The 16569-nt window shown below is 47.5% G+C and overlaps 1 protein-coding gene across 3 annotated transcripts in view; it reads right to left on the minus strand.

Moving 5' to 3' along the window:
• LOC140420938 (connector enhancer of kinase suppressor of ras 2) overlaps positions 1–16569 on the minus strand; it is a 986283-nt gene that overhangs the window by 137035 nt on the left and 832679 nt on the right. For all 3 annotated transcript variants that reach the window (XM_072505113.1, XM_072505112.1, XM_072505114.1), the window contains one exon: positions 3562–3596. In XM_072505113.1, the coding sequence (XP_072361214.1) occupies positions 3562–3596 (35 nt within the window). The remainder of the gene's footprint in view (positions 1–3561; positions 3597–16569) is intronic.

The raw sequence follows: 16569 nt of genomic DNA on the forward strand, positions 1-16569 counted from the left end.
CAGACTCCACATCATCTGACCCTATGTCGTTTAGTGCTATTGATTCAATTTCATTCCTAATTAACAAGGCAACCCCGCCCCCTCTGCCCACCTCTCTGTCTTTTCGATAGGTTGTGAATCCCTGGATGTTTAAATGCCAGTCCTGCACCCCCTGCAACCACGTCTCTGTGATGCCTACCACATCATACCTGCCAGTCACAATCTGGGCCACAAGCTCATCAACCTTGTTCCGTACACTGCGCGCATTTAAATATAGCACCTTTAATTCTCTATTGACCGTCCCTTTTTGTTTTCTTAGTGTGGTGGACCTTGGTTTACTGAGCCTTTCCATACACTGTGTCATATTTTGTGGGATGGGGACTATCGTAACCTCGCCTGAGTTCTGTCTTTTTGTGCTTTTTTGTATTCCTAAGCAGCTACGCTTCCTACTGATTACTTCACCTCTTGGTTCCCTGACTTTCCCTTCCTCCCCAATCTCTAGTTTAAAGTCCTATTGACCACCCTATGTACGCTTTTCGCCAGAACACTGGTCCCAGCTCGGTTCAGGTGGAGACCATCCCAACGGTATAGGTCCCCCCTCTCCCAAAACTGATGCCAGTGTCCCATGAAAAGGAACTCCTCTTTCCCACACCACTCTTTCAGCCACGTGTTAACTTCCCTTATTCTTGCCTCCCTATGCCAATTTGCACGTGGCTCGGGCAGTAATCCGGAGATTATGACCCTTGAGGACCTGCTTTTTAATTTGAATCCTAGCTCTTTATAATCTCTCAACAGGTCCTCTTTTCTAGACTTGCCTATGTTGTTGGTACCGACATGGACCACAACAACTGGATCCTCCCTCTCCCTCTCCAGTATCCTTTCAAGCCGGTCAGAGATGTCCCGCACCCTGGCACCGGGCAGGTAACATACCATGCGGGACTCTTTATCCTGCTCACAAAGGATACTATCTATCCCCCTGATAATAGGATCCCCTACAACTACAACTTGCCTATTTACTCCCTCCCCTTGAATGGCCTGCTGAACCATGGTGCCTTGGTCAGCTGACTCATCCTTCCTGCAGCCCTGTTCGCCATCCACACAGGGAGCAAGTGCCCCATACCTGTTGGACAGGGTCAAGGGCTGAGGCTCCTGAGTTCCTGACTGCTGGTTCCCTTTACCTGCCTGACTTGCAGTCACACCCTGCTGTCCCTGGCCACTGGCAGGATTTAAACTACTTACTCTGACAGGTGTGACTGCCTCCTGAAACACAGTGTCCAGGTAAGTCTCCCCCTCCCGGATGTGCCTCAGTGTTTGAAGCTCAGACTCCAGCTCATCAACTCTGGGCCGGAGCTCTTCGAGCAGCCAACACTTACTGCAGATGTGGTCGCTGTAGCTCGCAATGGGATCTGCCAGCTCCCACATTAAGCACCTCAAGCACATCACCTGACCAGCCATCACTAATTAATTAATTAGTTTAATTTAATTTTACGGGTTTAGCTGTGGGTTTTTTTAGATTTGGGGCAGATTTGCTATCACTTTTGGAAAAAAAAACTTGAAAACAGGAAGTTACCGTTAGGTTTTTTTTATACTCACAGAGACTGCTCCTCCTCCTCCTCCGAACGGCTCCCAAAATTAGGCCCGGAGAAAGAAAGAGAACAAAACAGTCGGGAAAAAGCACTTTCTCCCACTCTTCACCGAATTACCTCACTGCACCAAATTACCAAATTCTCACTCTGTCTGTGTCTCACTCACTCAGGCTGTGTCTCCTTGACCAGCGCAATGCGTATGACCCACACGCTGTCAGGTGCATATCCTTCTTCAGCAGCAAGGAAATTGAGGCCTGCCCCAAAGTCTCTGGCACCCCCTTCCCTATCGTCTCCTCAAACATCCCCACCATCAGCAGCGCCGACTTGTCCTTACATTTCTAATAATACTCCACTGGGAACCCATTTGTTCCTTGCACTTCCTCGACTGCATCCTCCCAATTGCCTCCTTGTTCTCCTGTTCCCCTACCAAACCCTCCAATGTGGCCCAATCCTCCTCCCCAACTTTTGGGTACTCCAGGTGCCAGTTTTAACTCCACAGCTTTAATATTTTGGGTTTGACGGGTCCCCATGGGATTCAGCCAGCTGGCCAAGACTCAAGAGCAAGCCGCAGGAACAGATGGGTCCAATCACAAACTCTGGCTTGGAGGATGCAAGGGGTAGATGAGGGGTTGTCGGGGGTGGTGATGGAGGGTGGAACCTGATTCACGGGGTCTTTTTATGGGGGTTGAAATTGGGGAGCTGGGGAACCAGGAGGTTGTGGTCCTGCCTCTGCCTTCCACAGAAGCACTGTCCTTATCTTCATTCAGCAGGTTAAATTAGAGTCTGCCAGCCTCATTTGGCATGTCCACACTGACTCTTACCAACTTTTACAGGTGCACCATAGAAAGCATCCTATCTGGCTGCATCACAGCCTGGTGTGGTAACTGCTCGGCCCAGGACCGCAAGAAACTTCAGAGAGTCATGAACAGAGCCCAGTCCATCACACGAACCCACCTCCCATTCACTGACTCCATCTGCACCTCCCGATGCCTGAGGAAAGTGGGCAGCATAATCAAAGACCCCTCCCACCCGGCTTACTCACTCTTCCAACATCTTCCATCGGGCAGGAGGTACCAAAGTCTGACAACACGCACTAACAGATTCAAAAACAACTTCTTCTCCGCTGTTACCAGACTCCTAAATTACCCTCTTATGGACTGACCTGATTAACACTACACCCCTGTATGCTTCACTCGATTCCGGTGTTTATGTAGTTACATTGTGTACCTTGTGTTGCCCTATTACATATTTTCCTTTCATGTACTAAATGATCTGTTTGAGCTGCACACAGAAAAATTATTTTCACTGTATCTAGGTACACATGACAATAAACAAATCCAATCCAATCATAAACAAATATATAGTCATGCCACCTTTAGAGAGTAGGTAGCTGCAAGCTCCCTGTCCCATTGGTGGCACCTCACCTGTGTGTCCATTCATCACATGGTGAATAGTATCACTGGTTATTTAACTATGGGAGACATCGGTTGGGCCTGTTCAAGTTCTCACCTGTTCAGGTGGGTGGGAGATGGGCGTCACTGCATTTTAAGCATCTGCAAAATCCCTAATCAACCATTCCCATCTCCACAACTCTCAATCGTTACAGCCTGACTGCTGGCCTGGCTGTTTGGGAAGACACTTGCTTTTCAATTGTGTTAACTTTGGACTGCCCCCTTTGGGGTAGTTATGTTGTCAGTCTCATTTCAATGGGAAGTAGTCTTGGGCGCCCAAAGGCATGTGTAACTCAGGAGACCAATTATCACACTCCCTCCGAGGTGTGGAAACCCTTCCTGGAAGCCAGGTTGAGGTTGCCGAGAGTTCAGCGTAACCTCCTACCTCAAATACGCCTTCAAATGTAAACATTAAAACGGTCAGGTTTTTACTCAACTTCATATCTCTGCATTAACAGACACTCGCCATGCACATCGAGGTGATTCTTTTACACTTTCAACAATCAACGTTATTTCAAGAAACATATCAGAAAGAAAAGATTTACCTGTCTGTCTCCCCAACAATAGAATCCCCTGCTCGCTGCAACAAGAAAAGATGGAAAGAGGGGAAAAAAAGTGTTAAAGTCTTTACCAGAAATTAGACAAACCGAATTCCCCATCATCAAACATTCAGCGAGGGTGTTCTGGCATTCCTGAAATGTGTGGTCACAAACTACTGCAGGTATGAACAGCATGTACTGTAGTTAAGCAAGCTGAAACAGCACAGCAAAATACTTTGCCTGCTACGTCTACAGGCTCACGTTTACCTGCTGGCTCTCAGTCCTACTGACAACGAGTTTGATCTATTTTTAGTTGGTAGTTAGTGTGACAGTGGGTTGTGGGTTTCATCCGCCCACGATTTTATTTTCCAGACTTGTGATATAGCGACAGTACCCGGTTCTCACTCTTTCAGTGCTAGATCCACAGTGGCTGATGTGAGAGTTGTAGAAGAGCGGAACTGAAAGAAAATGCACCGATGTCTGCCCCATGTCTTCATTCTGGCGGGCTGTCTGAGTTCTCTTAGTCACACGAAAGCACTCCTTTCTCCAGTCTACAGGAGTAAATTCCTGTATTTAACTTACACAATGGAACAATATCCTGCATATTTGATTGACTAAACTGAGTCTTGTAGCTGGGCGAGATTCTCTGGTCCGCCAGCCACAGGTTTCTCAGCCGCGCGCCGTTCACTGGCAGCGGGATTCTATTTTCCCACCGATTGCCAATAGAATTTCCCATTATAACCCTCTGACTTTCTTGTCTCTTTTACTTACCTCATGCTGAATCCAGGAAAGTTTCATGTTGGGATTTGCCTTTAAGCAAGAAAAGATAGAAAGCTAACTAAACTGTTCTCGAAACAAATCGGGTAAACTGCAAACCAAAACGATCATTAAAATCAGTTCATCGAAACTTAAATTTTTTTTTTTTTTTTTTCTTGCTATACCAAATTGACAGAGAAGTATGTTCCACCACATGTGGAGGGGTGATTTGAGAATATTTCCTCGGAGACGAGTAAAGGATCCAAATGAGGGACGACACTTCCTGTTCAAAGTTGTAAGGTGAAGAAGAGAAGGGGAAGAAATACTAGAAAGAGTCTGGAAGTCACTCATTATTTCAACACAATGGAGCAAGTGATTGAGGCAAGGTGGAAAACCAGTCAGGCTAGAAGCCTCTCAAGCTGGCTGAATCCTTAAGATAATTGGATGACATTTTAAAAAAAAAAGACCATGCAACCCCAAGAGGTTGGCAGATTTGACATTTATACTTGTGATTTGCACTAGTTCTAGACTGGAGCTTGGAAATTACTGAGAGTCAATTACTGAGAGTCAGGTTCCCGGTGTTTGTACTGAAGTACTTCCTCTAACATTTTCGTGGAGGCATTAACCCACTCATTTTAAATAGGTTAACAGTCTCCTGTTAAAGATTGACAGAAGAATTGAGCATTTGTATGATGATAGCAGTTTCTAAGCTAGTTATGTTTTCATTTATTATGCAAGAATAAATGAAAACATTTGAGAACAGGCAAAGGGCCATTCGGCCTGTTGAAGCTCACATTTCTGAACTGAATCTTCGGGATAGTTCCATGATTTCATGCCCCCTGTCCAGAGCCTTGCCCTTGGTGACTGAGGATTGGAGAACTGGGGTGACCGCATAGTCTCGTCTCACTCCACTCTCCCTTAGAGCATAACCTCTACAGCTGGGAGCTCAGGGTTATGCTCTAATAACTAACAGTTTTGTAATAATTATCAGACATTTTACATCATTCAGCTAGAAACATAGAAAACAGGAGCAAGAATAGACCAGTCGGCCCTTCGAGCCTTCTCCCCTATTGAATATGATCATGGCTGATCATCCAACTCAGTAACCTATTCCCAATTTCCCCTCATATTCATTGATCCCTTTCGCTCTAAGAGCTATATCTAACTGCATCTTGAAAACATACAATGTATTGGCCTCACCCGCTTTCTGTGGAGAATATTCACTACTGAGTCGTAAATGGTTTACCCATGTACTTACAATATGACCCCTTATTCAGGACTACCCCACCATCTGGAACATCCTTCCTGCTCTACCCTGTCTAGTCCTGTTGGGATTTTAGAGGTTTCTATGAGACCATTCCCACCCTCATTCTTCTGAATTCCAGTGAACATAATTCTAACTGACTCAATCCCTCCTCATACGTCAGTGCCACCACCCCAGGAATCAATCTGATGTACCTTTGTTGCGCACCCTCTATAGCAAGAACATCCTTCCTCAGATAAGGAGACCAAAAATTCACACAATATTCCAGGTGTGGTCTCACCAAGGCCCTGTACAACTGCAGCAAGGCATCCCACTCATGTACTCAAATTATTTTGCTATGAAGGTCAACACAGCATAAGTCTTCTTCACCGTCTGCTGCACCTGCACACTCACCTTCAGCGACTGATGTGAGAGGACATCCAGGCCTCATTGCACATTCCCCTCTCAAAATCATTAGCCATTCAGATAATAATCTGTCATCCTGTTTTTGCTACCAAAGTGGATTTACCCACATGCTACTGCATCTGCCATGCATTTGCCCACTCACTCAACCTGTCGTTAATGAGATCAACGTTACATCTTCACAATCAAATGTTGATCTATAGTTGTTGATGTTCATACAACAGAATAAAGAATGAGTAAGATAAACTAAATCTCAGGCACTAAATATTATATGCAATACATATTGGGCGAGTTTCTCTGGCCTCCCAGGCGTGGTTATCGGCAGTGGGAGGCAGCCCGCCGTTGACTGGAGCTCCATCATTGTTTGGCAGCGGGATCTTCTGGTCTCACCACTGTCAATGGGATTTCCCATTGAATCCACCCCAAGCCCTGTGAAACACGCAGCGGGTATGTGCCATCAGCGGGACCGGAAGGCCCCGTGAACAGCTGTAAGATCGCACCGATTATATATGTATATATTAGAAATATTACATACATAAAATAACAGTGAGTAAAGTTCTTTATGCATTAAAACATTTATACTATGTGGTAAAAAGCAAATTTAAAAAGGTGAATTCAACAAGAAATATTTCTCAGTTTTTTAACGGTCAGTTCAAAGATACTGAAGAATCATCTATCATTTCTTCTGAAAAGTTTTGAATTCTTGATTTCTCTTGCATTTGCCTGTTAAGCTCAGGGGCGGGATTCTCCGATCCTGGGGCGAAGGGTTAATGTCGTCGTAAACGGCATTTTATGACGGCGTCATCTTGCCCCTAGGATCAGCGATCCTGCGCCGCACAGGGGGCCAGCACGGCACTGGAGAGCCTCATGCGGCTCCAGGTGCCGATACAGCAATCAGCACGGATGGCACGGGTCCACGTATGTGCGTCACAGCTGGCGTGAGTTTGCGCATGCACGTCACGGCCGGAGCGAATTTGCGCATGCGCGTGGCTTGCCTTCTCCGCCCTCGCCGGCCCCGACGCAAAATGGCGGAGCCCTACAGGTGCCTGGCGCGGAGGAACATAGGTCCCACCATGGGATAAGCCCGCCTGCCGATCGGTAGGCCCAGATCGCGGGCCAGGCCACCGTGGAGGCCACCCCCTCCTGGAGTCGGACCCCCCACCCGCACAGCCCCCACATGCAAACGGCGCTAGTGGGAGTTGGCCGAACTCGGCGGGCGCTTAGCCCGTCGAGCGCCGAGAATCACCAGGGCTCTGCGTTCAGCGGCTCCTGACCGGCTCTGCGCTGACCGCGCCGACACCATTGGCGGCGATTCTCCAGTCACCGAAGAATCGGTGGACCGGCATCGGAGCTGAGACCCGGCGCGGGGTCGGAGAATTCTGCCCCAGATTTTTGCTGTAAAGATGCACTAATGCAATATTGCGACTAATGCAGCCCTCATATTTTGATGTTTTCCTACCACTGCCAACATAATTGCTCATCCACTTATAAATAAAGATATAGGACTGGATTCTCTATTTAGGAGACTATCTGCTGATGTTGGCGTGGGAACAGTGGTGTTTTATGCCACAAAAAACGACGCAAAAGCTGCACCGATTCTCCGTCTGGTGGGGGGGGGGAGGGGGGGGGGGGCTAGCAGGCACGCAGTGTAGAGCCACAGGCTCTAGCTGCGGATACGGCCAGAGAATTGCTGGGTCTGTGACCGCGCATGCGCTCGCGGCGGCTTGCAGCGGCCGTGCCATGAAACATGGTGCCGGCCGCGCGCTGACCTGGCCTGCCAAATAATGCCCCCCTTTAACCAGGCTCGCCACCCCAACCACCCCCCACCAGTGTCCCCAGCCGCTGCCAAAGGTCTCCCCTGCCTGTGGAACGGCTCCCCCCCGACTGTGGCGGCGCTGGACTCAGTCTGCCGACGCCACGCCGGGTTCCCGAAAAAAATATGACACGTGTCCCTTGCCGTCGGGAACTCGGCCCATCGGGGGAGGGCTTCAGGTGACGTCCTGAGGCCGTCCCGACAGTGTGTGGCATACTCTGCGAGTACGTCATTTTGGAGGGGACGGAGCATCGCAAAAGCAAAACTTATGCTGCTTTCCAAATAACAGTCCCGATAACAAAAGATTAATCTCTTTGACCCTGAAATTATGTCATGAGATACGAGCATCATCACTATTTTAATGGGTGCGATTTCAAACAAGTTAAGGTGAAAGAGGGAGGGATTTCAAACCCGTTCCTCCATAATGCAATGTTGTAGATTTAATGGTCTTCAAGGAATACTTCCTTTGCCAGAATTCTTGGTGTTGTTTCTTTTAGTTTACTAATAGCAAATAATTTATTATGGAACAGGACCCAACTCTGTACATTCTTCAAAAAAAAAACTTGTTTCTTATCATAATTTCTTAGTTTTGAACTGGACTGCTCTGCTGAACGAGGACAATTAAGATGGATGACTCTCTGTCTGTCAGTCACCAGAACAAAATAATTCACTTCCCAGTTTCAGAAATGTAACACCACATTATATCTGAGGAGTTTCTAACAGAACACCTGGAACTGCACAGACCAGTTTCAAATAGAGCTACACGAAGGTCATTTTCATTGGGTAAGCCAAACTTGTTTGTGGAGTTGGTGAGTCTACGGAGACAATGACTTCCCAAACACCAGACCCTCAACAAATAGCAATCTCTTTCAACCCACAATGGCTGACACGAATTAGGACACAAAGCCTAATTCCAGATGCTGGATAAAAATCCTTTGTTGAAGTTACTATGGAGAAGCAGGGTCACATGACCTCAGACTATATTAGGGCCATCTGTTCCCTGTTGCAGGTTATCCTTTGACACAATGCTGACCTTTATTCTGCCATTAACATATTCTGATGTCTAAACGTTCCACTGTCAGCGCCCTTCTTAGCATTGACTTCCACCTTTTACATTCCTTAGTCCACAACATCTTCGTCAATGTCGCCCCAGCCTCCACATATTCCTTGCCCTCTATCCAGTCGTACTGATCTGCTCCGCAACACCCTCCCTCTCCCTCAACTATAATCTCACCCTAACTCCAGTCCTTTTTGGCTTTGATGAAGTTTCATCTAGACTCGAAACAGTTGGGCCGGGATTCTCCAATCCCGTGGCCAAGTTCTGACGCCGGCGTTAAAAGCGGCGTGAGCCACTCTGGCATCAACGGGCCTCCACGTCCAGGTATTCACCCCTTCCTAGGGGGCTAGTAGGGCGCTGAAGTGGTGTCCGCAGCTCTGGAACCCGAAAGCCAGTGCGCCACGACCGGCGCGAGTTATCGCCTGCGCGCCACAGCCGGCATGATTCCGCGCCTGCCCCGGGCAACATGGCAGAGCCCTACAGGAGCCTGGCAAGGAGGAACATAGGCCCCCCACGGAACTAGCCCGGCCATGATCAGTAGGCACCGATCGCGGGCCAGGCCACCCTGGAGCCACCACCCCCCCCCACCCCCGGCCAGGGTTGGATCCACCGACCCCCCCACCGGAACGGAAGCAGAACTCCGAGGTCCCGCCGGTAGGACCGTATGTAACCTACGCCGGCGGGACTCGGCTGAACTCAACAGGCACTCGGCCCGTTGTGGCCCGGAGAATCGCCGCAGGATTCTCTGGCGCCCGCGGGATTGCCGCCGTTTTCAACGACCCCCAACCGGTGCGGCGGCAATCCCATGGGCGCCCGAGAATCGGCGCCGGAGAATCGCGGCCTAGCCCTCTCCACAGATGTTGTCAGATCTGCTGAGATTTTCACGGGTTGTTGGCTTGTGTTTCTGAGTCCAGCATCCGCAGTCATTTGCTTTTAAGGTAATATTACACTCTGACGTGCATATCCCAATCTGCTGTTTAACATCCGACAGGCCGGCCAGTCAAAAGCAAGCACTGGCTGGGTTAACTGGCTCCTCTCTAACTTGACGCTAATGAAAAGATTCTGTACATCGCCTGCAGAACTGATTCCAACTCAGCAAGCCCACTTCATCTCGTGACTCCAATGCCACTGAGAAGGTGAATAGGACACCTTTTATAGAACATAGAACAATACAGCGCAGTACAGGCCCTTCGGCCCACAATGTTGCACCGAAACAAAAGCCATCTAACCTACACCATGCCATTATCATCCATATGTTTATCCAATAAACTTTTAAATGCCCTCAATGTTGGCGTGTTCACTACTGTAGCAGGTAGGGCATTCCACGGCCTCACTACTCTTTGCGTAAAGAACCTACCTCTGACCTCTGTCCTATATCTATTACCCCTCAGTTTAAAGTTATGTCCCCTCGTGCCAGCCATATCCATCCGCGGGAGAAGGCTCTCACTGTCCACCCTATCCAACCCCCTGATCATTTTGTATGCCTCAATATTAAGTCTCCTCTTAACCTTCTTCTCTCCAACGAAAACAACCTCAAGTCCATCAGCCTTTCCTCATAAGATTTTCCCTCCATACCAGGCAACATCCTGGTAAATCTCCTCTGCACCCGCTCCAAAGCCTCCACGTCCTTCCTATAATGCGGTGACCAGAACTGTACGCAATACTCCAAATGCGGCCGGACCAGAGTTCTGTACAGCTGCAACATGACCTCCCGACTCCGGAACTCAATCCCTCTACCAATAAAGGCCAACACTCCATAGGCCTTCTTCACAACCCTATCAACCTGGGTGGCAACTTTCAGGGATCTATGTACATGGACACCTAGATCCCTCTGCTCATCCACACTTTCAAGAACTTTACCATTAGCCAAATATTCCGCATTCCTGTTATTCCTTCCAAAGTGAATCACCTCACACTTCTCTACATTAAACTCCATTTGCCACCTCTCAGCCCAGCTCTGCAGCTTATCTATATCCCTCTGTAACCTGCTACATCCTTCCACACTGTCGACAACACCACCGACTTTAGTATCGTCTGCAAATTTACTCACCCACCCTTCTGCGCCTTCCTCTAGGTCATTGATAAAAATGACAAACAGCAACGGCCCCAGAACAGATCCTTGTGGTACTCCACTTGTGACTGTACTCCATTCTGAACATTTCCCATCAACCACCACCCTCTGTCTTCTTTCAGCTAGCCAATTTCTGATCCACATCTCTAAATCACCCTCAATCCCCAGCCTCCGTATTTTTTGCAATAGCCTACCGTGGGGAACCTTATCAAACGCTTTGCTGAAATCCATATTCACCACATCAACTGCTCTACCCTCGTCTACCTGTTCAGTCACCTTCTCAAAGAACTCAATCAGGTTTGTGAGGCATGACCTACCCTTCACAAAGCCATGCTGACTATCCCTGATCATATTATTCCTATCTAGATGATTATAAATCTTGTCTCTTATAATCCCCTCCAAGACTTTACCCACTACAGACGTGAGGCTCACCGGTCTATAGTTGCCGGGGTTGTCTCTGCTCCCCTTTTTGAACAAAGGGACCACATTTGCTGTCCTCCAGTCCTCTGGCACTATTCCTGTAGCCAATGATGACATAAAAATCAAAGCCAAAGGTCCAGCAATCTCTTCCCTGGCCTCCCAGAGAATCCTAGGATAAATCCCATCAGCTCCCGGGGACTTATCTATTTTCAGCCTGTCCAGAATTGCCAACACCTCTTCCCTACGTACCTCAATGCCATATATTCTATTAGCCTGGGGCTCAGCATTCTCCTCCACAACATTATCTTTTTCCTGAGTGAATACTGACGAAAAATATTCATTTAGTATCTCGCCTATCTCTTCAGACTCCACACACAATTTCCCATCCCTGTCCTTGACTGGTCCTACTCTTTCCCTAGTCATTCGCTTATTCCTGACATACCTATAGAAAGCTTTTGGGTTTTCCTTGATCCTTCCTGCCAAATACTTCTCATGTCCCCTCCTTGCTCGTCTTAGCTCTCTCTTTAGATCCTTCCTTGCTACCTTGTAACTATCCATCGCCCCAACCGAAACTTCACACTTCATCTTCACATAGGCCTCCTTCTTCCTCTTAACAAGAGATTCCACTTCCTTGGTAAACCACGGTTCCCTCGCTCAACGCCTTCCTCCCTGTCTGACCGGTACATACTTATCAAGAACACGCAGTAGCTGATCCTTGAACAAGCCCCACTTATCCAGTGTGCCCAACACTTGCAGCCTACTTCTCCACCTTATTCCCCCCAAGTCACGTCTAATGGCATCATAACTGCCCTTCCCCCAGCTATAACTCTTGCCCTGCGGTGTATACTTATCCCTTTCCATCATTAACGTAAACGTCACCGAATTGTGGTCACTGTCCCCAAAGTGCTCTCCTACCTCCAAATCCAACACCTGGCCTGGTTCATTACCCAAAACCAAATCCAACGTGGGTGGCCTCGCCTCTTGTTGGCCTGTCAACATATTGTTTCAGGAAACCCTCCTGCACACACTGTACAAAAAACGACCCATCTATTGTACTCGAACTATATCTTTTCCAGTCAATATTTGGAAAGTTAAAGTCTCCCATAATAACTACCCTGTTACTTTCGCTCATATCCAGAATCACCTTCGCCATCCTTTCCTCTACATCCCTAGAACTATTAGGAGGCCTATAAAAAACTCCCAACAGGGTGACCTCTCCTTTCCTGTTTCTAACTTCAGCCCATACTACCTCGGAAGAAGAGTCCCCATCTAGCATCCTCTCCGCCACCGTAATACTGCTCTTGACTAGCAGCGCCACACCTCCCCCTCTTTTGCCTCCTTCTCTGAGCTTACTAAAACACCTAAACCCCGGAACCTGCAACATCCATTCCTGTCCCTGCTCTATCCATGTCTCCGAAATGGCCACAACATCGAAGTCCCAGGTACCAACCCATGCTGCCAGTTCCCCTACCTTGTTTCGTATACTCCTGGCATTGAAGTAGACACACTTCAAACCACCTACCTGAACACTGGCCCCCTCCTGCGACGTCAAATCTGTGCTCCTGACCTCTATACTCTCATTCTCCCTTACCCTAAAACTACAATCCAGGTTCCCATGCCCCTGCTGCATTAGTTTAAACCCCCCCCAAAGAGCACTAACAAATCTCCCCCCCACAATATTTGTGCCCCTCAGGTTCAGATGTAGACCATCCTGTCTGTAGAGGTCCCACCTTCCCCAGAAAGAGCCCCAGTTATCCAGAAATCTGAATCCCTCCCGCCTGCACCATCCCTGTAGCCACGTGTTTAAATGCTCTCTCTCCCTATTCCTCATCTTACTATCACGTGGCACGGGCAACAACCCAGAGATAACAACTCTGTTTGTTCTAGTTCTGAGCTTCCATCCTAGCTCCCTGAAAGCCTGCCTGACATCCTTGTCCCCTTTCCTACCTATGTCGTTAGTACCAATGTGAACCACGACTTGGGGCTGCTCCCCCTCCCCCTAAGGACCCAGAAAACACGATCCGAGACATCACGTACCCTTGCACCTGGGAGGCAACATACCAAACGTGAGTCTCTCACGCTCCCACAAAATCTCCTATCTGTGCCCCTGACTATAGAGTCCCCAATTACTAATGCTCTGCTCCTCTCCCCCCTTCCCTTCTGAGCAACAGGGACAGACTCCGTGCCAGAGGCCCGTACCCCATGGCTTACCCCTGGTAAGTCCCCCCCCCCACAAGTATCCAAAGCGGTATACTTGTTTCTCAGGGGAACGACCGCAGGGGATCCCTGCACTGACTGCTTTTTCCCAGTCCCTCTTACAGTTACCCACCTATCTCCAATCTTTGGTGTAACTAATTCCCTGAAGCTGCTATCTATGACCCCTTCTGCCTCCCGAATGATCCGAAGTTCTTCCAACTCCAGCTCCAGTTCCCTAACTCGGTCTTGGAGGAGCTGGAGATGGCAGCACTTCCTGCAGGTAAAATCAGCAGGGACACTAACTGCATCCCTCACCTCAAACATCCTGCAGGATTTTATCTTACTCCTTTTCAAACTTTTTAAAAAATGTGTGCAATAAATTAACCTTCTGAGTTAATCCTAACTCAGGTTTGTTGTGGGGTTAATAACAGAAATCAGATCACACCATAACAGGCTTTTTAAATAAAACCAAATCAAAACACCTGTTTTTAGACAGGAGGTAAGGGGAAAAACAAGTGCTGTTTTAACTAAACTTCCTCCTGTCCGTAATAAACCCCATCATGTATTATTTATGTTACATCTGTGAATATGTGTTCCTGCAGTAGATCTAAATGGAGCACATGTGTGTGATTCATTCAAAGCCTAGATGTAAAAATGAAGGTTGCTCAATATTTCAGCATTAAGCCTGCCAACAGGTCAGTAGCTGTGTGATTCACTTGAGAAACAAAGTTGAATTTATATAGCGCACTTATGATATAGAGAATCCAAGATGCTTTAAAAACTATAAGACAAAGATTTGGCAATGAGCAACACAAGGAGGTGTTCGGCCTGATGGCCAAGATGTTGGTCAGAGGTAGTTTCTAACAGGTAGGTTCTAAAAATATCTTAAAGGAAGAAGGTGGAAAGATTTAGGGAGGGAATTCTGCAACTTTCATCTTGGTCTCGAGTGGTGGAGCGATTAACATTGTTCAAGAAGCCAGAATTGCAGAATTGGCAGAGCACAAAGATCTGGTTCGGCAGGGTGGGGATGGGAAGTGAGTTGAGGGGGTCGCAGGGGGAGGGGGGATGTTGGGGCTGTAAGGATAGAGGGTATCAAGAGGTAGGGAGGAGGCAGTTCATGGAGGGATTTGAAATCAAGGATGAGGGTTGTAAAATCGCAGCATTGCTTAACTGGGAGCAATGTAGGTCAGTGAGTACAGGATGAGTGAGTTTTGGCACAAGTTAGAATAGAGTGGGAGAGCTTTTGCAGGGGAGACCGGTCGGGAGAGTACTAGAATAGTTAAGTTTAGATGTAACGAAGGGATGGATGAGGACTATGGAAACAGAAAACCAGAGGTGGGAACATGTGGTCTCAGTAATGGTGTGGATATGCGGTAGGAAACTCATCTTGGGGTCAGATATAACACCCACAAATAGCCTGTAAATGTAATGTCAATTTTAGATTGCAGAACCGTCAAAATTCACAAGATAGAGGTTAATTGTCCTATTAGTGCTGACGCTCAGACTTAATGACAACGGGTTTGATCTATTTTTAGTTAGACGTTAGTGGGGTTGTGTGGTTTCCCCACCCACAATTTTGTTTTTAAAACTTGTGACATACCGACTGTCATGATATGCAGACATGCACATAATAAGATACAGACAGGCAGCTAATGAGCACAGAGAACAGGACATAACCAATCAGCAGGCAGAACAACTGGGGGTGGTTTCCCACTATAAAAGGCACGAGGCACTCACACTCTGCCTCATTCCACTGGGGACATCTACAGAGTAAGTCCGGTGCATATATCACATAACACCTACAGCACGCGGCTAAGAGCTAGTCTGGTTCAGTCAGAGTAATCACACTTAGCTTAGCAGAGAGTCGAACTCACAGAGAATTGTGCTAACTGTGTGACAGGTTCAATAAATCAAATTGAACTAACTTCAAGGTCTGGAGTATATTTCAGTTATAGCTGCATCCAGTTGCAGCCCGTGTTATCTCAGCGTGCTTAACACGACACCGCCTATACCAGATTCTCACTCTTTCAGTTGTAGATTCACAGCAGCTCATGTGAGAGTGGAACTGAAAGTAAATGTTTTAATGGATGCCCAATGTGTTCATTCAGACGAGTTGTCTGGGTTGTTATTCACATGAAAGCACTCCCACTCCAGTCTTACAGGAACAAATTCCCAATCAACCTACCCAACGGAACAATAGCATGCATATTTGATTGGCTAAACTGACTTTAGGAAGTGTCTACCTAACCTTGTTTCTTGTCCCAATGTGACCCTTTCATATACCAATCTCAAACTAATTCCACTAATTCTGATCTCTCCCCATGGCCCTTGAAATTTCCAATGATTCAAATCCTTGTTCATTTTCCTTTCTTGATATCAGCGGAGGCTCCGGGATGGTGTGTCAGTAACTGTCGCGGGACTAAAGAACTGAGTCATTGTCCGCAGGAGGTCATGGGAAGGGCATCACTATTTGTAGAGCTTTTTGAGAGTGTGCCAGTTTGTTCAAGGGTGACCCAGACATAGAGAAGAAAATAGAATATAATTGTACCACAGCTTTAATAATGGCAGTTTGGGCAGGGGCCAGCGAATCACGTGCACATGTATTGGGGTTGCGAAAAATTGGGAAATTCTGGGTGGGAGTGTTTGCGATCTTAGCCAGGATAGTGGAGGAGGAGGTGGACCCGGACCCTTTGGTGGCAATATTTGGGGTTTCAGAGAAGCCGGAGCTCATGGAGGGAGGGAGGCAGATGTCTTGACCTTCGCCTCTCTGATTGCACGGCGGTGAATTTTGCTGGAGGTACAGTGAAAAGTATTTTTCTGCGAGCAGCTCAACCGATCATTAAGTCCATGTGAAGAAAAGGGAATAAAAGAAAATACATAATAGGGCTTAGAATTAAATTTTAAAAGATTAGAACGAGTATAAGTTAAGTAAAAAGTGGATCTGTTGGGAAGAGCTCTCAGAGAGTCGCCTCGCTCCGGCGCCATCTTCTGTCCATTTGTATTACCACAACAGGTATGAACGCTGCTCGCTGTGC

The sequence above is a fragment of the Scyliorhinus torazame genome, chromosome 5, assembly GCF_047496885.1.
Source record: "Scyliorhinus torazame isolate Kashiwa2021f chromosome 5, sScyTor2.1, whole genome shotgun sequence".
Taxonomy (NCBI): domain Eukaryota; kingdom Metazoa; phylum Chordata; class Chondrichthyes; order Carcharhiniformes; family Scyliorhinidae; genus Scyliorhinus; species Scyliorhinus torazame.